We start from the raw sequence: 26,538 nt of genomic DNA, 5'->3' as shown, positions 1-26,538 counted from the left end.
ACTTTAATGGGACCCAAGGGGATGATTTTCCATTACCACAAAGTCCCTTTATATTGTTTTTATATCATAAAAGGCCTTAGTTTGTGTGAAATCAATTCCATGAGGATGCCTCTGGCATGGACTGTGGGATATAAGGGCTGTAGAGGGGACAGAAGGACCAACAGCTCCTCCCATATGGAATGGATACGGTATATATCAGAAGCATGGTTGCATTACACTTTGGACAGACTTGACTGCTAGCCCCTGCTGAATGGGAGTTCCTGGGGAGCAGATTATGTAAGGTTACAACACCCTGGAAGTTGCTCCAATTTATACTCCAGAATATAGATAGCTTAAAGTACCTTTGTCCCTCAGTTCCATAAACCAGTTTGACCTAAATTAGTTACATCTGATACTACATCCAAACAGGTTTATCTTAAACTGGTTTGGGACATTTTGAAAGCGGTTTATGTGTGCTGAACTGTTCTAAGTTTAAACCAATTTCTGATCACTTAAATCGGTTTGTGCGCAACTTCTGTCCTTAGCCTCATTCTCACTCTAGGGCAGGGACAAAGTAAATGACAATGGGGCTCTAAGTCTTAACTGTTCTTACTACTTTATTTTTGGCATAGCAAATGAGGTGATATTTAACAAACTTCTAGCTTCTTTCCCCTTCACTGAGGACTTTTCATATGAATATCTCACCACACAAGGCATTTTTGTTTTATTTTTTATAACTATCTTTCAGCAAATCTGCTCAAATCTGATCAGCAACTCAAAAGCCAAGTATTTTGGGGTAAACTGTCAGCGGCCATGTCTACACGAGACACCGACTGCACAGTAGGTTATTACTACTGTGCAGTAGCATCACGTGGCACGAAGCGTGATGCAACACTAGCACAGTGCAGTCATTTAGTACTTGTGTATATGAGTCAGCATCTCATGTAGATGCAGGCAGTACTTGCTAAATTCTACCCTCATTGCCCTCAATGCCCTAAAAAACAGACTTATAATGGATGTTATTACCTTGCTTAAAGTGAGAGAAAGGTATGCAGTATTTATGCTTGCTGGCTTTGCTTCATTGTGGTTCTTTCTCATAAAAAGTTACCATCTCTAAAGGTGAAAGGGACAGTGTCCATAAATCTCTGAGAGGATTGCAGATAATATTATTCATAGCTTGAAAGCACTTTGGGCTCTACACCAAATTTTTGTTCTTCTTTTTACTAGTCACTAGAGATTTGGTTTTGTTTTAAATGCAGCTCACTTTGTAGATATATTAATGAACGTCCCCATCTGTGCACAGTCCACAGCTCCCAAGTAAGACCTAGGCCAGGGTGCCAGAGCACCCTGGAGTGCCTCAAAAGTGTGAGGAAATAAGCAGATAAAAGCAGGCTTAAACTTTCCCAGTCTAGCTGTTTCCCTGTCCCCTCTGCAAGGAGGTAAACCCTGTAATAAATAGATTGATTTGTTAAATATAGTGCTGCTTAATTCAAAAAAGATAATGCAGAAGTGCTTCAAGTCTGATGAGGGGTGCTTTGAGTCTAAAAAGGTTGAGAGCCACTGATCTAGGCCTTTAGCCAGTGTTGCCAATTCTTATGAATTTGCTGCAAACAACACTGCTTTGGCTTCTGGGAGCTCTTATGAAACCCCAAGCTCCTGCCTTCATGCTATCTTGGGGCATAAAACAAGACAACAGAAAAAGTAGACTGAACTGTTTGTCAGATGGCAAATGCGTTCTGAGTCTTCTACTGGCTGATGTTAAATATTTCCATGCCCTTCACAGCCCTTTTTTATTATTGTTATAGACTCATATTGCTGCTTCAGAGACATAAGTATCCCTTCACCTATTTTAGAGAAAACATATAGGGTTGCTCCTGTTAGGACTAGAGCTTAACCATGCTTAAGGCCTAAGAGCAGCTAACTGAAACCTATTTGGGTTCTACCATGCTTGATGACCAGGGATCCTGGTTTTCTCTAATAAAAAAATCCTTAGTGTTCAGATTTAAAAAGGTAAACCAAAATCCACATTCTTCCGTGATTAAAATGAAACATCACTATATCATAGTTGTTGTTGATAGGGACTGGAAGGGACCTTACAGATCATCCAGACAGCCCCCCTGCACTGGGACAGGAAAGACTTCTGGGATCAGATGACCCCAGCAAGATGGGTGTCAAGACACTGTTTGAAGATCATCAGGGTGGATGACTATACCACCTCTGGGGGGAGCCTGTTCCAAACCCTCGGTACTTAACTTGTAAAGAAGTTTTTCCTTATGTCTAGCCTGAAGCGATCTTCAATCAGCTTATGCCCATTATCTGCTTGTCCTCCCCTGGGGGGCCTTGGTGAATAGATGCTCCCCCACACCAATGTCCACCCTTGATATACTTATAGGCCACCAAGTCCCCTCTGAGTCTTCTCTTCTCCAGGCCGAACAGTCACAAGTCTTTCAGCCTCTCCTCATATGACCTGTTCTCTAGGCCTCTAATCATGTGCGTGGCCTTTCTTTGGACTCTCTCAAGCTTCTCCACATCCTTCCTGAAGTGCGGTGACCAGAACTGGACTCAGAACTCTAGCTGCAGTCTCACCAAGGCTGAGTAGAGATGGAGGATGACATCCTTAAACTTGTTTGAGATGCCTCGGTAGATGCATGCCAATGTTTGATTAGCTCTGCCAGCTATAGCATTGCATTGGTGGTTCATGTGCATTTTGTTGTCTATCATGACACCCAGCTCTCATTCAGATGTGGTGCTAGCAAGTTTAGAACTGCCAAGCCCGTAAGTGTGTTGTGGATTATTTATCCCCAGATGGAGCACTTTACATTTCTCCATATTAAATGACATCAGGTTGAGATCTGCCCACCTTGCGAGTCCGTCCAGGTTAGTCTGTATTGCCAGCCTGTCTTCGAGTGTGACCGTGCTCCCCCATAGTTTGGTATCATCAGCGAACTTTGCTAGTTCGCTTTTAATACCCAAATCCAAATTGCTGATGAACATGTTGAAAAGCAGTAGTCCAAGTACAGAACCCTGAGGGATTCCACTGGTCACCCTCTGCCATAATGACTCAGTTCTGTCAATCAGTACTCTCTGGGTCCAAACATGGAGCCAGTTACCTAGCCACCAGACTGTAAAGTAGTCAAGGCCGCATTTTCACCATCTCTTCATGAGGACTATGTGGGAGACCAGGTCAAAGGCTTTTTTGAAGTCCAAGTATATGACATCAACCTCATTCCCCTATCCAGGTGGTGAGTTACCCAGTCGTAGAAGGAAATTAGGTTGGTCTGGCATGACCTGCCCATAACAAAGCCATGTTGGCTATTCTTCAGAATACTGCCTTCTGCTAGCCTGTCTGTAATGGATTCTTTGATAATTTTCTCCAGGATTTTACCAGGGATTGAAGTCAAACTGACTGGCCTGTAATTCTCTGGGTCCTCCTTTCTCTCTTTCTTAAAGATAGGTACTATGTTGGGCTTCTTCCAATCTTCTGGGACCTCTCCCAAGCACCACAAATCTTCAAATAACTTTGCCATAGGCCGCACAATGAAGTTGGCCAGTTCTTTTAGCACCTTCGAGTGTAGTTCATCTGGTCCTGCTGACTTGTAAATATTTAGCCTTTGTAGGTGTTCCCCAACAAGATCTATGCCAACTATGGAAAGGTGGTCACACCCACCATGATCATCCTGTATCCTGTCAAGTAAGCTAACACCCTTGGACTGGTGGAACATCAACGTAAAGTATTCATTCAGGAGTTTGGTTTCATCCTGAGTGTCAGTTATCAGCCATCCCATTTCATTCACCGGGGCCCTATGCTCCCCTCATTTTTTCTCCAACTTCCTACATATCTAAAGAAGGATTTTTTTGTTGTCCTTGATTCCAGTTGCCAATCTGTATTCAGTTTGTGCTTTTGCTGTCCTGATCTGTTCCCTACAGGTGCAGGCTGTTGCTGAGTACTCCTCTTTGGTAGTTATTCCCAACTTCCACCCTTTGTAGGCTTCTTGTTTTAATTTAAGGAGGTTGATTTCTGCATTTGCCTCACCCTGGCTCTAGACTCCTGTGGCAGGGCACTGTGTGTGCCTGCCACTTCAAGGGCCTGGAGCTGGCAGCCACCAGGTGCCTGATGAGGGCAGCCATTTTGAGTCAGGGGCTGTCTATATAAACAGGGCAGTTGGGCTGCTAGAGGCCAGGCAATAACATTGCCTGGCCGGAGGGCTGCTGAGATCATCTGGAGGTAAGGGAGGAGCTGTAGGGGATGGTCAGGAGGCTCCTGGTCCTGGGCATGACCTAAAACTGCACCCTGCTGGGAGTGGGTGGCCTGGTGGGGCTCCCAGTAATGTGGGAGCCCCCAGGAAATGCCAGGCCAGTTACCACCCCGGGGAAAGGTGGGTCGGGGTGCCCTAACCCCTAGCCCCCACCACCGGGTGGGTAACCCAGTTTGTGTGAAGGGCCCAGAGGGCAGACCCCTGGAGAGAGTGAGGGGGTAGAGACTCAACCTGATCAAGAGCGTACCCTCGACTGGCCCATGCTGGGGCCAGGACCAGGACAGTCAAAAGGGCCAGGGGCCCACCGTGAGGGACGCCCAAGAGCCTGGGGCCTGGGGTCCCGACTGGCCTGGAGGTGGGCCAGGGCTGGTAGCCAGAGGTCGCAGGGGGACCACACCCAAGAGGGGAAGATAGCTTCAGGGAGCTAGGTAGCCTGAATGAAGGTGAGGTAGGCCACCTGAATGGAGGGATCATGGAGGGGTCTTGTTAAGAGGACCCAGTGTGGGTCTGGTGATAACGAGAACACCTAGATGCCATCTATGAGGCTTGGGCTGCGGTGTAGGGGAGGAAAGGAGCCGCAGAGAGTGCCCCCTGGCATCGGGGCAGCAAAATGGGCAGCCTCCCGCTTAATTGACATCTATTAATTAATCAATTAACATCAAGGCATGGTGGGCGAGAAGGCAGGGGCTTGGCCCAAGAACAGGTGGGCGGGCCACAGAGATCAGCCCCAAGCAGGCCCCCTGTTACAACTCCCTACCATGCTTGCCAAACTCAGTTCTCAGCTTGATATCTGCTTCTGCCTACCAGCCCTTTTCTTCAGGTTTGTGACCCAGTCCTGATCAATAGTTTAGACAAGGCCTTGGCCTTCAGACCAAATTCAGCCTGAAAAGATTTGGCCCACAGTAGTTGAGACACTTTCTCCACCCTATGCCATGTGTACACTACTCTTCTACATTAACAGGTATGATTTCTGAACTCAAATAGTGAAAGTTTAAGGGTTTTAAATCCAGATGACCCAAACAGGAATACCGTCACACTTGCTCTGGGAGTAGAGGATGTTCTATTGGCTTTATGCTAGGCATCCTAATGCCCAACATTCCACCGCTTTTTCACAAATAGCTGTATAGACTGGTCCCCACAGAATCATAATATGCTTCCTGCGCATGGCTTTTTCCTATAACAGAAGGGATAGAAGAACAAGTGTGGATGTTCAAATGCTGCTGCAAATATATGTTGTGAAGGGAAAACATTAAGGTAAAGACTCTGAAGTAATTTTTAGATTTGATACTGTTAAACAGAGTGTTCAGAAGTAAGTTTTAATGTTACATCAGTATGTTTTATTGCATATTTAGTGTTTGAATTGTGATTAATGCAAGCTGAATATAGCACTTTTTAACTTTTATAAATTACAGCAATTTGGGTGAGATTTTTGCCTGTGTAAACTCCAGAAACTAGATTTAGTAAGTATATCATCCTCAAGACAAGCCTCATTCTTAAATGTTAGTAATTAGTGGAAATGGGATGCTTCAGGGCATAACTAATGAACTACAGAACCTTTCACTTCTAGACAAGCAGTTTGAACCTAGCACAGCTAAGTAAAACTTAAAATTGATAACACTCTGAAGAGTGGTAAGTGTAGTGAAAACAACAAAATAATAAGTTTGATGTGAAGTTTGAAATGGGTCAACAATCTCTTACTAAGTGTTCAGCCTGGTTCCTAGTACAATGAGATCTAAATCTCTAATAAGATCCTGTAGTAATAGCAGGGGCCAAAATGCCATTACATTTGCAAGAGTTGGCAACAACATAGTTGTTCCACTGACCTTTAGGGATAGACGAGGGACATCTATGCAATAAGGTCACAACACACATTTCATTTGTATTCGGTAGTTATTACATGAGTTTCAGAAGAGATGGAAAAATGTAGATCCTTTACTCTATCCTTTTGCCTGTTTAGGGTTCTCCCTGATTGTTATACAATACCTAAATATTCAGTGCATGACAAAAGTATGTAAATAGGCTCCATTTCTGCTTAAATGATCAGTAAGGACATAATTAAGCAATGATACTCAAGCAAGCAGACATTTTGAATTTCTATATATGATTTTAAATTTAACTACTATGCAGCGTTCTTATCATATAGATCTATAGATCTCTGTAGGTAAAAATTATTAAATGTTATTGCTCGTTGCAGCCAATAAAGTCAACAATAAAATTATTATTAATTATTGTTATTTTTATTAATTATTTTTATTACTTTTATTTTATTATTTTTTTATTTTTATTTTTATTATTATTAATTATTGTTATTATTATTAATTATTATTATTGAATTAAATCAGTGAAGTTATCCCAACCCTGACAATTTCTGAATATCCCCTCAATTTCTCCAGAAGCTTCTGGAGACATCAGGGAACTGCCACTCTAGGGGATGGTTGGGTCCAATTTTTATGGCTAGAATTTTTTTTTTAGCAGAACCGATTGCTAACATCAATCACATTTTTCCTACATATTTAGTTTAGCTACAATGCATTTAATTAGTAATAAAAGTGATTTGAAATGATTTAAAAGTGATGACATTTCTCTGTCTCTATTGGAGTCTAACCTCAAACAGTCAGGTTGGCCGGGGGTGCATTTTACCCTTAATACCACAACAGATTCAAATAGCAGGTGTTGGCCCTCTTCTGTAAGTATTTTATTCTTCATCCTTGCTTCCTTCCTTCCAGTTCAAACTCTGGCTATAAGTACTAAGTGAAAAAGGAAAGAGTACTGTAAGCACTGCCAGAAGAACAATCCATGAACATTCAGGCTGGTTCTTTCAGGGGCTGATGACATCATCTTTCACATAAGCACTATGTCATTGGCAGTCCTCCCATATAAGGATGACAGTCATCCACTGAATAAGTCACTAGTGAGTCCATAGATGACAAAGGAGGCTGATCCAAGATCTATATGTTCAACTGCAGACATGTCAAATTGTTCTGGGAAGAAGCAGTAGATCCTGGTGATGTCAGGTCACAGCTCTTTCTTCTTGTCTCTTGTCTGCCTCCATCATGAAGTAAGTTTTCTCAAAATGATCAATGCCTTGTTGTCTCGGGTGGATTCAGAGGTGGGTTCAGTGGCATGGCTGCACTTCCCTTTCTGACCACACTGTACGAGCATCAGACAGGCATTTTAATTCCCCCACTCCCTACTCCTCTATGCTCAGACACATGTCCACTCCCCTCTCCTTTCCCCTTCCTCCACCTGCTGCTGCCAATGTTACCACTGTCCCAGGGGCAAGGCTCCACAGCCACTTCTGCCCAGCTCCAGCTGGACTGTACTAGGGCTCAGATGAACCTCAGACAGCATCAGTACAGTTGGATTCACTCTCCCTGCCTGGTCCCCCCCAGGTAGTCCCTGCCAGCCCAGGAGAAGACAAGGGAGGGGGAGCCTGTGAAGCAGCTCCAGAGCTTACATTACCCCTGGGGCAGTGGGAACAGTGGCAGTGGCAGGCAAGGAAGGGAAGGGAGTGAGGAAAGGGGAGGGGAGTGCCTGTCCTTGAAATATTTCTTTTGCCCACCTCTAGAGTGGTGACTTTTGGTGAGCTGGAAGTATAGGAATTGTTTTAGGAGCCGGTTATCAGACCCCCTTTTGACAAGTCCTGTCCAATGGAGTTGGTGCCATATAAACATGGCTCCAATGTGCATGGTACTTATTTGAGCAAGAACACTGGCATTCATTCTTCTGCCCTTCCAACTGATATGGAGAATTTTCCAAAGACATTGCTGATGGTAACATTCCAAAGCTTTCAGGCGCTTCCAATATGTCATCCATGCCTCACACCCATACAACAGCATATGGATGACAACAGCATCAGAGATAAGGAGTTTGGTTTGGGTCCTGATGTAACAATCATCAAAGACCCAATTTTGGAGATGTCCAAAAGCAGCACTAGCAGATTTTATTCACTGTTGAATATCCTCATCTATGTTTACATTTTGGGAAAGGTGTCTATCCAGGTAGGGGAAATACTCAAAGATTGTACTCTAATTGTAATAATATGGAAGAAGAGCTGGTTGGTCCGGGGTGGGTTGATAAAGTATCTTGGTTTTCGTGAAGTTGACAGTGAGTCCAAGGTTTTCACATGCCTGACAGAAACAATCAAAAGTGACCTAGAGTTCTGCAATTGATTGTGTTGTGAGTAGGCACACACAACACAACCATCAGCATATTGAAGATCAGTGATGTAGGTGTTGGTTATCTTGGATTTGGAAAATAACTGGTTGATGTTAAAAAGATTTCCATCCATGCAACACTAAATTCTGACTCCGGATGCAAGTCAGCATAAGCAATGTGTAGCAAGAAAGTGACGTAGCAGAAAATGGGAAAGGATACCACGTGATCTGCCTGCCTAGTGTGCATTCAGGTAGCAGTAGCTTTTTCTTAACCCTGCTTTCAAATAAATATTAAAATATTGGTACCTCTCTCATACATTGTGGGAGACTCTCTCACTGTCCCCCCTCTCTCATTGTCCCCCCCTCTCTCACAGAGGACCGAAAAGAGAAGCCGGGAATGGCAGTACAGCAACCCGATCCTGGAGCCAGCATGATGCGTCATGCCTGAGGCACAGCATTTTAAAAGCAGCTTCACCCTCTAGCTTGGAAGAGAGGCACCTGGCAGAGTTATTTCTGGCCCCAGAAAAGGGCAGAATAGGGAGGATGCCTACCTGAAATCAGAAGTGAGAGAGTCCTCCAGCAGGCAGAAGCTACAAGCCTACAAGCAGAAGATGGCCAGAGGGCCACTGAAGAGTCTGGAGGAGTAATCCTGAGAGAGAGGCTTAAGGAGAAGCCTGGGCTTCCAGCTACTGACTTGTAGTGTATGGGCTGCAATGATCATAATGATCACTGGTGATGATGGACTGCAAATGAGTACTTAAGCTGATTAGTTTCTTGTGCTCTTATTTCTTTTTTTTTTTCCTTTTCTTCCTTGTTAATTATTTGTTGTGCCCATTCTGAGTGAGGAGATATTCCTCCTGTGGCTGCATTAAGGACTCAGTTATAGCCCTGAATAAGCTGGGTCAAAGGGGAGAAGAACTGAAGATTATAGTAGGGATGAGAGTATCATTCCCAAAGTGGCAGGAGGCCAAGGACTGTGTTTTGTTAGTCTGCTAGTTTTCATTTTTGTTTTGAGTTAAGGATATGCCTGAGGATCAGTCCTTATTGACAGTCTTGTGTGCAGTTGTCCCATCATATCCTGCATCCAATCTTAGAGCTAGCTGGAGCTCACAGAAATTGAAGAGAGGCTGGGACACCAAACGTTCCTGCTGAAGTACATCCGATGTGGTTAGGGTAGGGTAAAGGGGAGGTTGGAGCCCCATAAGAAAATGGGCCTACAGCTACTGGGATTACTGTTGATTCATTTCCTCCAGCTCCCAAGAATTTATGTGATAACATCAAATCGTTGCAGGAGAGGACACGCCATCTGAGTGGATGGACTACGATGTTTCTAGACCAAATTAATAGATGAGCAGCCCCAGCATATTCTGAACAGATGGGGTTGCGGACTCTGGAAGGAGAGCGTGTGGACACACAGCACCGACTCTCCCCCTCCTCATATGCAATACTAACTGGAGGCTCCCTGGTGTCTTTGCTACACAGCAAGCCTCAACATACTCAAGAAAACATATGCACCACAACTTTCAGACACTCACCTCTTTGAAAGTCTCACAGTCATTGGTGCTAGCTCTTTGCCACCATGCCAAATGTTCTTCTACTGTTACATCATGGTATAAAGATGCTTATGCTACAAACCATAGTAGCACATTAGGGACTAGTCTATATTATAAAAACATATCCAGAAATCCATTCCTAATAATACTACTAGTTCTCATGATACAACAGGACTACAGTTGCAGAGATAAATGGGAGCACCATACAATCTCAGTTATTTATTGATCCTTCTTCCTGCTCTACACCAAAATATAAGGTTCAAGTCTCAGAATTATGTTTAAAAAGTCCCTTCCTCCTCATCCTGCAGAGCATACTACAACTATACTTCTACCCCCTAAACTAATGGTGGCTTTGTACAGAGATTTTAAATTAAGTCAGACACACCTTAAATTTTGTTAGACACCTATTAGCCAGTGAAATAAGCCTCCTGGCCAAAGGCTAAGACAATGACTATGGATTTGTCCAGGGCAAAATAGTGGAAATAAGCCATGAGAAGTATGGAATAGCACCAGAAAATTGGCAAGTACCTTGTTAATTTTATTTCACCGCAATCTGGCAAAATCTATGACCAAGAGACAACTGCACTGCTTTTATCTACAGATGATGTTTGTTCATATTTGGAAGATTATCCATGCAACCTTAATAATTTTCTTCTTTAAATTAGGTTTAAAATTATGTTGGAAGTAGATGGTCTATTCACTGGGGACAATATATTCCTCATCACTTGCAAGTGAAGTTTTCAAGGCTGTTATTAACATACAAAAGAAGGTTCGTATTTTTTCCATTCTTTCACAGAGCTTTATAAGTCCCTTTATTATTGAACAGGGCACATTTCAGCACTTTTTATTTCAGAAGTATAAAATCTTAAGTTATTACCACTGAAGGCCTATTATTAACTCCTTGTGTTTCCCCTCCAAGATGCAGTCCCACCTCTATAAAAAAGCCTTTCATACAGCCCTCCAAAATTTACAAGCTACTGTATAGCACAGCAATCTACCCATTGTTATGGCAATGCCACCCTATGCATGTTAAAGAGAAAATACTCAGAGGAATGGTTAAACAATGTGATTTGACCTTGTTCCATTAACTACTCAGATTGATTTTGTAAAGGGAAGAAGAGGAACTGATATTCTGGGTCCAATCCTGTTCCCACTGAAGTCAATGACAGTTACTAGTATGAAGTCAGAGCTCACAGTGAACTACAATATTAACCGAAGTCCAGTGATTGAGGAGTCATTGAAGAGAAGAAAATTCAACTCCCAACTATTACAGACTAGCTGCATGACCCTAAATTAGACCTTTAACTACTCTGTACTGATTCTCCAACTGTAAAATGGGAAGAACATTTTCAAACACCCCTTCGGGGTGACATTTAATTCACTGGTTTCTTAAATGCCCTTCAGAATAGAAAACCCTGAAAAACTACACTAGAAAGTTCACATAGACCTCAATATAACTGTACTGCAACACAAACATACTGTCTATAACAGCCCAGGGGAAAATAAGAGTAGTATTTTAAACACTATCAAAGCACGTTTTTAATAAGGTCACAATATATAGGAAAACATCTTAGTTTCTATGTTATCCAGTCCCTCATAATAAGTACACTATAATAAACTGTTTTGCTCCATTTTTGAGGGTCTGGGTTAGGTGCTGAAACACAACTGTAAAACTTAGGTCTAATTTTTAAATGGATTTCTCTTACAAAGAGCTCTATAATTTGGTTCACCCATTAGAAGTGACATATTTATAAACTAGTCTGCCTCTCAAAATTTAAGGTTTCTATGAAATATTGATCACCATTACCATTACCATAGATATTGCAGGTAATACATTAGATAACACATGGTGAAATAAGATCCTTCCCTTCATTTCTCTTTGAAAGACAAGCTAAAATTACTACAGCATTATTTTAAAATGACATTCACTCTAAATGCATGATTGTTTACAATACAGAGAGTATTACATAACGTGAAATTCATTTCTGATGTAACTCTACTGGCTTCACCGAAGTTACACCAGGGACAAATCTAGCCCATTAAACTCCTTTCCATTCCCAAACTCCTTAATGGCATATACGTAAGATTTGGCTGAATAAAGACATTAAATAAGGATATTCTGTGTCTGATCATGTTCTCACTGAAGTCAGTGACATTTACTAGCAGGAGGCCAGAAGTCACTGTAAACTACAAGAGTAGTCTTTGATCTGAAATCTAAAGTAATACAACACTTTTCTGTGCCAACACTCCTTAATTTGGGATTTTTTAATCTTTGCACTGGATACATAAGTCTTCTAGGAAATTTTTCTTTGACAACAGAATATTTCACAGTCTATGTAATTTTGCTTTGCTGATTAGGCACTGAGAAAGATCTGCACACACATACAATATGATATTCAGTACAACGATTATTAGGAAATCCAAACCAAAACTTCTTCCAACAACCACAGAATGTTAGTGGCAGAGTACAGGGAGAATCTGAACCAGATCTTAACTTTGTATAACTCACAATTCTGGACCATATCAACATCACAGATTTTAACTCTCAAACTGTGGGCATTGTGTTCAAAATCTCTGGTTGTTAATAGCTGCTTTTCCACATAGAGTACTTTCACTGAGGTTTTACCAAAACCCATGTTGTGGCCACATAGACTAGGGACAGACGTTCAAAAAGCCTGAGCCTGAATTGATTCAATCTTTGCAGGTTAGTCTAACCTGACTAGGCTAAATCAATTTTGTAACCAAACAGACATCCCAGATGAGCAGCCCTTCCTTCCCCAAGGCTGAGCTGAGGGGGGCGTGGCCAGGGCCCAGCAGGATGCTATGATTAGGGAGCTCCCCTCCCCGCCCACCGATAACCAGGGATCCTGGTTTTCTCTGATTAAAAATTGCAAATTCTCTGATTAAAAACCTAAAATCTGTGATAAAAATTAAAGCCCCCCCCCACACCCCCCCTCCACAGCCTCAACAGCCCTCCTGATGCCCCTCACAACAGCCTCCCAGACCCACAGACACAGACATGCAGGCACAGACATGCAGACACAGAGGCACACACAGACACTGACACCCACCCCAGCAGGTGTGTGTGTGTAGGGGAAGAAGCGGGGCAGGGTGGAGGAAAGGGAAGGTGCTGGAGGGTAGAACAAGAAGGGGGGAGCGTGCCCCTGTGCCCACTCCCAGGAGCAGGGCCAGGGGGTGAAGACAGGGATGCCACGCTGCAGGACACACATGTACCAGGTGGCCTGACAGGGGGTTCACACGCAGAGGCTGCCACAGCAACTCTGCCACTGCACCCTGCACTACCATCCCATGGCCACCCGCATGGCTTTGTGGGCAAGTGGCACAGGGCATGGCAGCAGCAGTATGGTGGCAACCACTGTGTGTGGGCCACATATGTGCCGCCCGGTCGGGGGGTGGAAAGTGGGGCTTGCATGCAGCGGCCACCACTGGACCACTGTTTATGCCCCATAATTGGCTGCACAGCTCCATGGTGGTGCAGGGTGGTGGCAGCTGCATGCTGGCTGGGGGGTTGTAGGGGGCTTTGCAGGCAAGCCCTGCCACTGCAGAGCCATGCCCTTTGCTCCTGGATCCTAGAGGTAAGTGGGGCTTGGGGGCTGTGGGAAAGGGCTGGGGAAGGTGGCTGGGGTCTGAGGGAGTGGGGGGTGCTGCTGGCCCCAGGTGGCACACTGCAGCCAGATGCAGGACTGGGGGATGAGGGCAGGGGTGCCCCTCTGAAGGGGGCTTTGTGGGCAAGTGATGTGGGGCATGCATGCCACCGAGCCGGCTGTCCAGAGGAGGGGGAGAGGGAGGCTCACATGCGGCTGACTGCACAGCTCCATAGCCAGCTCTGCAGTGGCAATGAGAGATGGTGGCTGGGGTGAGGGGGGGCTCACACATGGTGGCCACTGCCGCTTACCTGTGGGTCCATGCCAGAGGAGATGGCAGCTGCATACAAAACCTCCCCATGCCACCATGGAGCCATGCCTGGAGCTGTGTGGCCAGCCACAGGGCAGCAGCAGCAGTGTGGTGGCAGTTGAGTGGCACACAACCATCCCCACCACCATCCCATTCTGCTCTGCAGCCACAGCCACCACCACACTGCCACGGCTGCCATGCAGCCGACCACACGGCTCCAAGTGTGGCTCCGCAGCAGCAGTGGTAGCAGCAGCACGGGGAGGTTTTGTAAACAGCAGCTGTCACTGCTGGCACACAGCAGCAACTGCTGTTTACCCGTGGGGCCATGCCAGCGGTGATGGCCGCTGCATACAAAACCTCCCGTGCCACCACTGCCGCCGTGGAGCCATGCTCGGAGCTGTGCGTGGGAGGTTTTGTATACAGCGGCCATCTCTGCTGGCACAGCCCCACAGGTAAGCGGCAGTGGCCACCGCGTGCGAGCCTCCCCTCACCCATCACTCACCACCACTGCAGAGCCAGCCACAGAGCTGTGCAGCCAGCTACATGCGAGCCTCCCCCTTTCCCTCCCCTGAGCAGCCAACTGGGCAGCATGCTTGCCCTGCATTGCTTGCCCGTGAAGCCCCCTGCAGAGGGGCACCCCTGCCCTCACCCCCTGGCCCTGCACCTGACTGTGGTGTGCCACCTGGGCCAGCAGCACCCCCACTCCCTCAACCCCCAGCCCCCTTCCCCAGCCCTGCCCCACAGCCCCCAAGCCCCACTTACCTCTAGGATCCAGGGGCGAAGAGTGAGTCTGAGCCTGAGCCCAGCATGTCTGACTTAGAGGCTCAGGCCCCGCCCTTCCCCCTCTCCCTCCCCTCCGGGTAGGGCTGGGGATTTTCCACCCTTTCTGCAATCAGCTCTTGCAGGCTTGTTCCAGCCTGCTAGAGCTCTTTGCAAAAGCAGAGACTCCATGGATTTCTCTGCTTAAAAGGGAAATCCGCATTTTTTCCAATAAAAACAGGGAATCCATGGTTTTCTCCATTTTTCCATGGGAAACGGAAAACCCAGATCCCTGTTGATAATAGAACATTTATCAGCTCTGTTATCAGCATTTAACAACCCATCAGAAACCAAAGTCTTGCTCATTACAAACTCTTCTTACACACCTTTTTTCCAAAGGAAGGAATGCACAGGCATTACCCTCTGAACTGTTGATTACCTCCAAAAAACCCTAAGTGAACACTGTCCTATCTGCCTTACACAGGATTAGCTAGCATACCACATGCTGGTTAGGTCCATACTGTAGGAGAAAGGAGAGAGGGATCTCCACTTATGCAGCAAGTGATGAGAGGAGGGGAGGGGGGGCACAGGGAAGCCAGCAGAGCCTGTTGTGCCTGTGAGTCTCTAGCTGAGCTCTAGCCAGGGAGTGGAGGGGAGGGCCCAGCTCTGCAGTGGAACAGAGAGCCACACCCAGCCCAGAGAGCATGCTGGGATTCTGGGGGTTCCTAGTTTAGCTTAAAACAGCAAAGGGTCTGTGACAGACATTGCATAAACCAGTTTTACCCAAATCAGTTAAATCTGATACTACATTCAATCAGGTTTGTCTCAAACCGGTTTCAGTCATTTTCAAACTGGTTTATGTGCACTGAACATCTGTTCTGTTACAGGCTTAAACCAGTTTCTGATCACTTAAACCAGTTCATGTGTAATGTCTGTCCCTAGCCATATTCTACTTCAGCATTGACACATAGCACACACCACAATAAATCACTGCAGGTCTAAAAAGTCATTTTTTATGAAAGCTGTCACTAACAAGCACAGGAGAATGACAGATGTTCAAGGCATTTCAAATGGTATCATACTTGTGCCTTTTGTCATATGTCTTGAGATACTGTTCAGAGCTTCCTCAGTAAATGTTACAGAAACATCAGAATTCCTCCTTTAGGACAATTTTTAGGTTGATCAAATGTTTGTGTTTCTGAAGTACTTGAAGCTGTTGCCCTTAAATTCTATTTGCTATAAATGTTTAAGTAGTAGAACACTTAAAATTGAGCCTACTTACATATTGGCAGTATTTAGAAAGTTGTTCTGTGAAAACCTGGTATGAAAAAAGCTCAAGGTATGAAAAGAGCCTTGCGTAGAGAAACAAAAGGCACATTTCCTTCCATCCATCAAGCACTCATTTTGTGTGAAATTAAATGTTTGACTTAAGAGGGTATTTTACTAGCCATAAACCTGATTACTCTTTTTGAAATTACCCCAGACAACAGCAGATTTCTATGCAGAGAGAGAGGGATCTGTAAAACCCAGTTATCTACTGCATTTTCAGTGTAGTCCAACAGTCTTTACATGACAAACACCAGGGTCTCACAAACTGTTAAAATATTTCTGTGGGACTACTGAACATTACCTAATACAGGATGCTCAGCCTTCAGGCCAAATCCAACCTGTGATCCATGGCATCTGGTCTGAAGGCATCCCAACAAGGTTAGAAAATTTGGTGGCAGGGGAGAAGTAGTAATTAATACTGCCACTCCTCCCCTGCTGTCAAATTACCAAGCCCAACACAGCCAGATCAGGGCCAGGCCAATCCATGCCCCTCCTTGGTGCAGCCAGATTGGAGCCAAGGCAAGCCAGCTATTTTTCTAGATTTTTTATAACCAAGATAGGATACTGGTATAGATGGATGAGAAGCTATCACTACATTTTTATGATATCAAGTAGCAGCCTGTATGGGAAATTTGGAGAAAGGTTGGTACTATTGGAGAAAAATCACTACACAAATCATTTTATTTTCCAAAATTAAGAAGAATTTCTAGGTTTAAGGTGACAGTATTTTTTCCTCAAGCTAGTGCACATACAAAAAAAAAATCTATCCTTGACTCTGTTTGAATTTGATCATTTATGTAAAGATGCATATTAGGATATGCAAATGTATAACTGCAAACACATTTCCAACTTATGCACATTTAATTTTAGGCTTGTTACTAAATAAGCTTTAACCAAGGAAGGGGATCACCTGAGGGGATGCCAGAAAGAAGGCTGTAAAGGGATGGGCCATTTTAGCTTTGGAGAGCAAGATGGCAGAGGAGTTAGAGAACAAGACTCAAATGGAAGCAGAGATAAAAATGGAAGGAAGGAAAGACTGAAAAGTAAAGACTATAAAGGTCTGAGGGAAGGGAAGACAAAATAAACTGAATGAAGAAGGGAGGCATGGGAAGACAGGATTTGGTGAAATGAGCAGTCTGAAAACCTGTAACACAAAGTAAACACTAGAAGAATCACTGAAAAATATTGCTGGTTGACTTTTCTATCCAAATTGAGAAAAGGTAGAGGGAAGGGAACAGTAACATTAAGTGGGGGATGACAGCACACCACCCAACCCAAAATACACCATCATACATGTGTGCCAGTTATGCCGAATAATATCACCTTCCCACTTCCAGGTTTGATTAAAAATGTTCCAGAACAAGTCACACTGGAAAGCAGAGCTATAAGATGTTACAGAGAAGCAGCCAGTGGCAAGACTTCCATTATAAAAATCAGTTTAAAATTAAAAAAGAGGGAAATCAAAATGGAGCTAACCTGAATCCATTTGATGCTTAAAAAGAACCTAAAAAGTGTTTGGGGATTCCAATTTCCCTTTGCTAAGTTTTACAATCACCAGCATCTGCTTTTAAAAGTGCTACAGGAAGACAGAAAAGCAAAGGAAACAGACTGTCCTACTTCTAGAGAGAAATGGTGACAGTGACATATTTTTCATACACGGTACTCTGATTCCACAGGCACGAATAACCTTAAAAACGTAAGCTGTACATGCAAGAGTTGTACAACATGGACAAACGGAAGAATGGGAAAAAATAAGTTTTTCCATACTTTTTCAGTTGTGAGATTCCAATAATAACAGGTAAATACTCTGATGGCAGATATTTGGTAGGGGAGTGTTTGTGTTTTTGTTTTTGGATTTACTTAAAAAAGCCACTAGATCCATCTAAGAGATTAAATATATTGATCTGACTTGAACCCTAGTGGAATGATTCCCAGAATGTTCCATTCTAAGGTGCTAAAGGGAAAGCAGAACCAGGAAAGTGATTTCCTAGGACAGATTTTTTTTTCCTTTAAACACTACCATACACGTTTAGTTTGAGCTCCTCTTGTGTGCTGGCTGATCTCTTCTCCAGCCTGGGGCATCCAGCTCTTATTTCCGTTTCAAGTCACTGGGAGAGGCTTGACAAGGAAAGGGGAGAAAGCAAGTTTAAAGTGATAGGAAAGGGATAGAAAACAGATGCTGAGAGAGACAGAAAGACAAAATATACCCAGTTACATAGCAGAAGGCAAGAGAAAAATAGAGGAAGGGGAGAAACAATGGGAAAGATGCAAGAACTAAATCTAAGTCACACTATGATACACCGTTTTACTGGTCAGAAACCTAATAGAAGCACACAATCAGAACGCAAGTAAATGTGATTTTACTGGAGTAGTCAGGAGTCAGGAGATTCTGTAGATGTAGGTAATGGAGCCAAACAGTCAAATACTCCTAATAATGTTCTCCACCAGGAGAAAGTGTTTTCATTTCAACTTTGAATGGCTGTTACAAAAGGGATATCGAGCTTTTCAATCTGTGTTGTTTGTTCTCTGTGTGCACTTGGATTAAAGTCAAGTTTATGGTGTCACACGTGCATTTCTAACATTTCAGATTTTCTAATGCATATTTCCTGTACTCATACAGGGAGGGAAGAAGTTAATGGAATATAATTTACCACTGGCAAGTTATTCTGGTTGAGGATTTCATTGGAAAATGGTGACTAAGACATTTCATAAAATACTTATGCTATGTAACAGAGCAGGAAATTTCATTTTTTTGGAGGGAGGCAAGGTAAGAATATAAGAACTGTGCTCCCTTTTCATTTTGTGCCTCTTAGTCTCCCTCAATTTCTTTCTTCAGTGTGGCAGCACTATTATGTCTTTACATATTTATGTATTGCATGTCTTTAATTCAGTGTATGACACCAATATCTTCAGACATATATACAAACACACACATCTCCTCAGTCCACAGGACCCCCAAAAATATTTCCTTACCTGGATCATGGAAAGGCACCAAAGCAAAGTTGTAAAGTGGTCTCTTGGGTCTCTTCAAAGAGGTTTCCAAAATTTTTGATGCCCCTTCAATAACTTGAACTAAGTCATCATACATGGACCCGGTAACATCAAACACAAATGCCAAAGTAGATGCTCCCTCTGGGATTTCATCAGCGCTGGGCTCCTTCTCTGCTCTGGTATCTTGTGCATAGCAAGAAGAAAACAGAGCAAGCAAGAACACTATGCAGAATCCCACTCCCCAGACAGGAATATTTCCACGGGAAATCATTTTCTCCTCACTAGTGTCTAAGCAATGTGCTTAGTTCTGAATAGAAATCAAAGGGCTTCCCCTGTGGCTGAGAAATGCATTTGAACTTTTTTTTCCCCTTCTGAATGTGAAAAAGAAAAGAAAAAGAAAAAGTTTTTTGTTCAGCTCAGATCTGAGCTGCACAAACCCCACGCATAGGCTCCACCAGCCCTTTGATGAAAGGAGGGAGAGAGATGCAGCAGCTTTTGTTTATGGGTAGTTTCTGTTTTCTCTCCCGTCCCATTCTACTTGTCTGCAGAACTTTGGCAGCGTCTCATTGACTAAGAGGAGAGAGTCCCATCCATGCCCTACTGTGTGAGTATTGCTGCTGCTGGATTCTTTCGCAGGAGACAGAAGCTCCCAATGTTCTGCTGCTGTTACTGCTGCTGCTGGAGTCTTTGGCCAGAGACTGAGGTTCCCGGCTGCTGCTGGGAGGCAACAAGGAGCGGATGCCTAGCCCAGCCGTGTCTTCCCATTGGTCACCCATGCCCCCCTCCCTGCATTTGCTTTGGAGGCCCCTTTTTAGGGCAGACTTTTAAAAATGTTTATAGGGTCACTTGAGTACCACAGAATCACTTAGGACAAAGCTCTCATGGGCAGCAACAGAAACAGAAGGCAGCCTCAGGAAGGAAATCCACTCCACAGACACACCATTTCCCCTACTGCTCTGTGATAGTTTCTGGATGAATTCAGTTCTCCCAGTGATGAAAAAGATAAGGTGCTGCATATCTCTGATCCTAGTTTTAACCCTTGGCACTGGGATACAGAATCCCTCTTCCCAAAAAGGGAAAATAAGCAGAACACTCCCCACCTCCTGGGGACAGGGGAGCACAAAGTGGTTCTGCTGAGGACTGTGCCTGCACAATAGAGGAGACCTGGAATTTCCCCATTCTCTTTACAGTTTTCCTACATAGCTAAAAACTCTCCCCTCCAAGTTCCTCCACTTCTCTCATTCACTTTCCCGACACTTCCCTGTGTCCTCACAGCCCAGCTGGCTAGCCCAATCCACAGTCAGTTCAAACCTTTTACTCCTACTAGTGAGAAAGCAATAGCAAGGATTTGCAATAGCCTTGTAATAGTGGGGAGATAAAAGTACCCAAATACACAACTTCATTGCTGGCAGGCAGAAGAGCACCACTTATATTACTTTCCCAGTATGGAACTGAAAGAAACATGACAAATATGGGCTGGGAGAAAGCAGATCTTCTTTATCCCTCCTTTCCCAGCTCCCCCATTCTAGCCCTGAAACAGGCGTATCAGATGGTAAGAAAGGGGAGATGCCTCTGCTCATAACTTGGCCTCTTCCCCACCCCAAGCCTCATCTCTATCTTGTTATCTAGCAATCTGCTCTCTACTTGTTGCTCCTGCAGCCCGCAATTGCTAATACAAGATCTGGGAAATCCTGCAGCTAGCTGTTTCACAAGGTAATTCAAAATTAGTAGTCAGATTTTGAATTCTCCTCCCCTAAGAGCCTTCAAGCTCTCCCAGGCTCTAATCCTCTAAAGCAACTGCAAAATCCTGCCTCACAACTGAAAGAGTTCCAGCTCAAGGCAGCCCTAAAAATGGCATAACAGTGAAAGGAGAGAACTGAACATGAAGAGTCGGGACAGAAATGACACATAAACCAGTATAACTGATCAGAAATTGTATCAAATCTGTAACACAACAGAAGTTCAGTGCACATAAAGGCTTGGGGCAGGTAATCAAAAAGCCAGAGCCTGAATTGATTCAATCTTTGCAGGTCAATCAAAAATGCAAAGATTGAATCAATTTGCAAGTGAATAGACATTCACTTTCAATTCTGGAAATGCAGGCACATGCCTGCAGTGACTCAGGCTAGAAGACAGGGGATGCTAGAGCAACCCTTCCTTCCCTTCAGCAGCAGCTGCAAGGGTGGAGGGCACCTGGCCTGGGGCATGGCCAGGCCCCTCCCAGGGGGCTAAGTACCATTAAGGTTTAAACCCCCTCCCTGCTCCCTTTGCCTCAGCGGGGCCATGCTGGCCAGTATCATGCCATGCCCCCGCCACTACTCCAGCTAGTGGAGGGGCGGAGACAGCCCTGCTGTCTGGAATAGACAGCACAGCCCAGCCAAGGGCTGAAAAGCATGCTGGGATGCTGGGGGACTCTGGTTTAACTTAAACAAGGAAGGGGTTTGGGACAGAAGTTGCATAAACCGGTTTGACCCAAATCAGTTAAGTCTGATACTACATTTAACCATGGCTATCTTAAACCAGTTTGGGTCATTTTGAAACTGGTTTATGTGCACTGAACTTATGTTCTGTTACAGGTTTAAACCAGTTTCTGATTACTTAAACTGGTTAATGTGTAACTTCTGTCCCTACCCAAAGTGCTTTTAAAATGGCTGAAACTGGCTGAAGATAAACCTAGATGGATGTAGTACCAGACTTAACTGATTTAGGTTAAATTAGTTTACTGAATGTCTGTCCCAGATCCAGATTCAAGTTAATTCACAGTCCTCCAGCATCCCAGGATGCTTTATACCTCCCTGCAAGCCCCCACCCACAGGCTAGCCTGGGCCCAAGCTGTCTGCTGCAGCCCAGCAGGGGGATGTGCTCTAGCACCTCCCAGCTTCTGGCCTAGCCCACTGAAGGCATATGGCTGTATTTCTGGAATCAAAAGTGAATGTCTGTTCACTTGTTTATTGGTTCAAGCAACACAGCTTAGACTAACCTGCAAAGATTGAGTGGATTCAACCTTGGGCTTTTTGACTGCCTTTATTTAGCTGAAAGAAGTAGCACTTAGGAAAGAATTCCTGAAAAATGGGGGCAAAAAATGGGATGTATATTTTGGAGACCTAAATATCCATGGAAAAGGCAGTTTCCCAGAGAACAGGGAATAGAAACAGTATATTGGGAAAGGCAGTAGGAGGTAGATTCTGGGTAAGGTAAAAAAGGGAAGATGAGTTCTGAGGGATGGAGGCAACCAGAAGAAAAGGTGATATTGTGAGTATGCAGTGAAACCAAGGAAGGAACAGAAAATAATGGGACAGATAATCAGATGAGAATAAAGGGGTTAGATGTCTCTTGCAAGCAAAAAAGAAGCACTGAGATTAATGTGTCTGCAATGAACTGGACAGTTTTCCCTTCCCTATGTCAATTAATTTGCAAGAGATAAACCCCATTTTTTCAAGACAAAGCCAATGTGTGTATAAGGTGATGGCTTTTGTCATGAAAAAGAGTCATTACTCAAGCTCTTCTTCATAACTGCACCTTGTTATGCATCCATAGATGCATCACAAGCAGGTCCAAGGAGGTGATCCTCCCCCTCTATGTGACATTGGTCAGACTGCAGTTGGAGTACTGCGTCCAGTTCTGGGCAACGTACTTCAGGAGGGATGTGGATAGCATCAAGAGGGTCCAGAGGAGGGCCACTCACATGATCAGGGGGCAACAGGGTAGGCCCTATGAGGAGAGGCTATGGGACCTGAACCTGTTCAGCCTCCACAAAAGAAGGCTGAGAGGGGATCTGGTGGCCGCCTACAAACTTGCCAAGGGGGACCAACAAGCAATGGGAGAGTCCCTGTTCCCCTGTGCACTACCAGCAGTAACAAGGAATAACGGCCATAAGCTGACTGTGAGTAGATTCAGGCTAGACATCAGGAGGCACTACTTCACAGTCAGGGAAGCTAGGAGCTGAAACTAAGTTCCAAGGGAGGTGGTGCTCACCCCTACCCTGGGGGCCTTCAAAAGAAGGCTAGACAATCACCTAGCCGGGGTTATTTGACCCCAGCATCCTTTCCTGCCCATGGCAGGGGGTCGGACTTGATCTGCTTAGGTCCCTGCTGACCCTACCAACTATGAAACTATGAAACTATAAAATAACAATAATGCAAAATACAGTTACATTTCCAGTAGGGCAGGTGTGTATATTTTATATAAGGATAAAATAAGTATTTACAGTTGTTGCATTCCAGTAATGTAAAACGCTAATTGGCACGGAACCTAAACCACCTTCTCTTACTCATAATAGGCTTGGTTGTTCTCCCATTTAGACCCTGGTTCTGCATGAATTACCATTACATTGAGGTTGGATCCCTTGTTCAACACATACACAGGAGCAGATTGGGGTGGTGGGGAGCATGTGGGGCAGGGGAGGCCCTCTTCTTTGGATCTCGTGAGTGCATTTTAACAATCCTTCAGCATCAGGACACCCCTCATCTTGTTTTTCCTGTGGCAGGTTAGTTATTTTGATGGCTTTGGGCAATATGTTTTGGGTTGATTTTGTAGTGTAAGGAATAGGTTAAACAAGGATTTGCATGGGAAGATTTAAATAGGCATGATCCTGCCTAGAATAGGGGTTGGAGTAGATGACCTCTCGAGGTCCCTTCAAGCCCTACTTTTCTATGATTCTATGCAAATAGGTGAAATGGAGGCAAAACAATTAAAGCCCAGATTTTTCAAAAGGTATTTAGGTGCCTAAAGGAAAAGAGGAATCCAACAAGGCACCTAAATATCTTTGGGGAAAAAAGTAGATTCTAAGGGCATGTCCCAACATCTACACACATGCAGGGGCACACATTCCCTCTGAGACAGCAGTGGCATATATTTGTGCCTCTGCTGTTTATCCCTGGGCACACACCTGAACATGTGCTCTGGCACACAGCAAATTGACCTGGGGCAGGCTGGGGGGTGGGGCTGGGGCCAGCACCTATGCTGGCCCCAGCAGCCTTCTCTGGGGTCCTGGGAACCTCTTGAGGCAGCAGCAGCACCAAGCCGGCTGCCCAGAGCCTGGCCAACAACCAGAGGGTGGCTCTGGCCGGCACCGCAAACTGCACATGAGCACTTGGCAGGACATGCCCTAAGTGACCAGCCTAAGGTCACTTAAGAAGTTTGTGGCAGAGACCAGAACTGATTCCACGCTACCTCAGTCCCCTTGAATGCCTTATCCTTTAGATCAGGAGTCATACTTTTAAAGTCAGTGTATCATTTTCAAGCCAAAATGAGAGGAAATTCAGTTCCTTTGTTCTCAGTGGGATTAGTCACATGAGTAAGGTGAACAGAGTGCAATGTAGTTATGTTTGACACAGTTATGAAAATTAAACTATACAATACTATTCATATTATTAGTCCCCGCCTTAGTTTATAAACTTTAGAAGTAGTACTGAATTCCAGTGCTCAAAACCATCATGTTGTGACTGGAAAATTAATCATATAGAAACATTTGCCTATCCTAATCAGGTTATAAGCCTGGAATTGGGTTATAAAAAACAGATGTTTACATTCCTTCTCCCCTTCAGCACTGATGTCATAAGAAGTACATAACAAGAGCTGTGCAAAAATGTTCGCAATAAAACCCCAAACCATGGAAAACTTGCCTTGTCTGGAACTTCACCAGCAGAAAAATCAGACCTGGTTTCCCCAAATCTTCTGAATAAGGATGAGTTCATGCCACAAAACTGGAATCTGGATTTTGACTACTCCAGAGACTAGAAACATTTGGTCCCGATTTTTGGTTCAGTTCTTTATAACAGATAAGCTCCTGTTATTTTCATCTTCACAGAAAAGAGTACCGACCTACTTTAGGTCTTAAATTACTTTGTGGTTAAGGTGAGCAAAAACTACAAGAAAGAACCGATGTAAAGTTTTTGTGAAACATGTTACAGCAACTCTAAAAAACATATCTTTTAACATGAGTCTTAAAATAAGACATCCAATACCCAAAGAAACCAAAAAAGAATCCCACTGTCATTAACATCACAAACTGGAACACTTTCCGATTAAAAGATCTTTACAGTCTTGAAGCTCTAACACCTCCATTATTTGCAGCCCGATTTCAATATGGGCATTTGAAATTCACAGGTAGAAAGCCCTGTAGTTAGCAATTTTTTTTCCCTTTGTCCCATGAAATTGCATTCAGGCTTTGCTGTGACAGAATCAGCTGGTGGGAGGAAAAGAACTGAGGGTCAATATTTTCCTTCTGATGCTTGTGTTCCACAAGGAGGTTTTGTCAGGTGTAAAATGTTCCCATTCTAGTTTGGTAGTATTATTAACATTTGTTTTGCCAAAGTAAAAATTACTTTGTCAGATGCAGGACAACAGAAAACTAAGCCATTCAATTTCTTTCTCCTAACTGTTCTTAAATGTAGTACCAACAGAATATCTGAGAAAAAAAAATCAGTTTATATTATGGAAAATAGGAAACTGAGGGTATTGGATATAAATCCTTTCATCTTTAGGACATACATCTGAATCTGTTCAGTCCTATAATCTCTGATAGAAAGTTGCAATTATCTAATGACTACTAGTTTCAGTCCAGTTCATAGTGAACAAGTAAGTGTCCACTTGAAAAACCACAAAAAAGCTGTTCAGGTTTCCTTTAAAGCTAAATATCAAAATGTTTGTATTTGAAGCTGTAACTACTCTTTAATTACCCAACAATTTGTCATTATAAAAATACACTAGACTTTTCTCCTCTCCAATCCCATTGACCACACTCAGCAGGCTACAACAACCAGAATTCTTTTCTCACGATACCTCTTCTCTTGTAAGGGATCCCAGCACGTATACCAGATACTCTAAGCCATTTGGCCACAGGCATTTGACAAATATCCCCACATGTTATAAACATAAAATTCTTCTTCCCACACCTCCTCAAAACCCCTTCTCCTTGCTTTGCTTGGACTTCATTCTTTTTTTTAAAGAAAGATACAATCTTTCTGCTAGTTGCTGCCAGTTGAGGATATCTATTTATGTCTGCAGGAACAAACACTGTGTGTGTGTGTGTGTGTGTGTGTGTGTGTGGTATTATGAGAGATTAAGTAGTGGGACAGTCTCTGTTTCATAAATTGTGTAAAGACTATGCTTATCTAAGTGTTATTCAGTCTTAATTCTTTGTGCTTGATGTATGCATGCTAGCCACAGATAGAAGCTTAGATAATGGTACATATAAATTCTAAACATTTAAAAATAAAGTAATGCTTGGAGGCTCAAATTCTAGGCTGTCCAGTTTCCAACACGCTAAAAAAGTTAAAGTGATATGAGGTGACGTCTACGAAGAACTTATTCAGTATTTGAGGCAGATAGGATTAAAATGATATCCCTCAACAGGAATGCTACAACAGGTGTTTGCCTCTGTTGCAATTACTGCTCAAAAGCCAGTCATGCCAAGCTCAGCTAAGGCTAATTATTCTGTTGTGAAGTGTAAACTGAGTTTAGAAGGGGCAAAGGATTGAAGAATTGGTTTTTGGTTATATTCAGACATACAGTAAGATTCTCATCCACAAGAACCAGGAGAGCAGCTAATTTCCTTCTTGTGGAAAGAATTTGGTATGCGGCTGTCGTGTAATTTAA

General features: G+C 43.8%; 1 protein-coding gene across 2 annotated transcripts in view; it reads right to left on the bottom strand.

Annotated features, from left to right (window-relative positions):
* Window positions 1–19,634, bottom strand: part of HMCN1 (hemicentin 1) — a 354,179-nt gene extending 334,545 nt beyond the window's left edge. For both annotated transcript variants that reach the window (XM_006267576.4, XM_019500190.2), the window contains exon 1: window positions 18,922–19,634. In XM_006267576.4, coding sequence (XP_006267638.2) covers window positions 18,922–19,210 — 289 coding nt within the window. In that variant the 5' untranslated portion in view covers window positions 19,211–19,634. The remainder of the gene's footprint in view (window positions 1–18,921) is intronic.
* Window positions 19,635–26,538: the final 6,904 nt, after the last annotated feature.

Source organism: Alligator mississippiensis, chromosome 5, assembly GCF_030867095.1.
Source record: "Alligator mississippiensis isolate rAllMis1 chromosome 5, rAllMis1, whole genome shotgun sequence".
Classification (NCBI taxonomy): Eukaryota; Metazoa; Chordata; order Crocodylia; family Alligatoridae; genus Alligator; species Alligator mississippiensis.
Note: the sequence above shows the minus strand (reverse complement) of the source record. Positions and strands in the feature narration are given on the sequence as shown.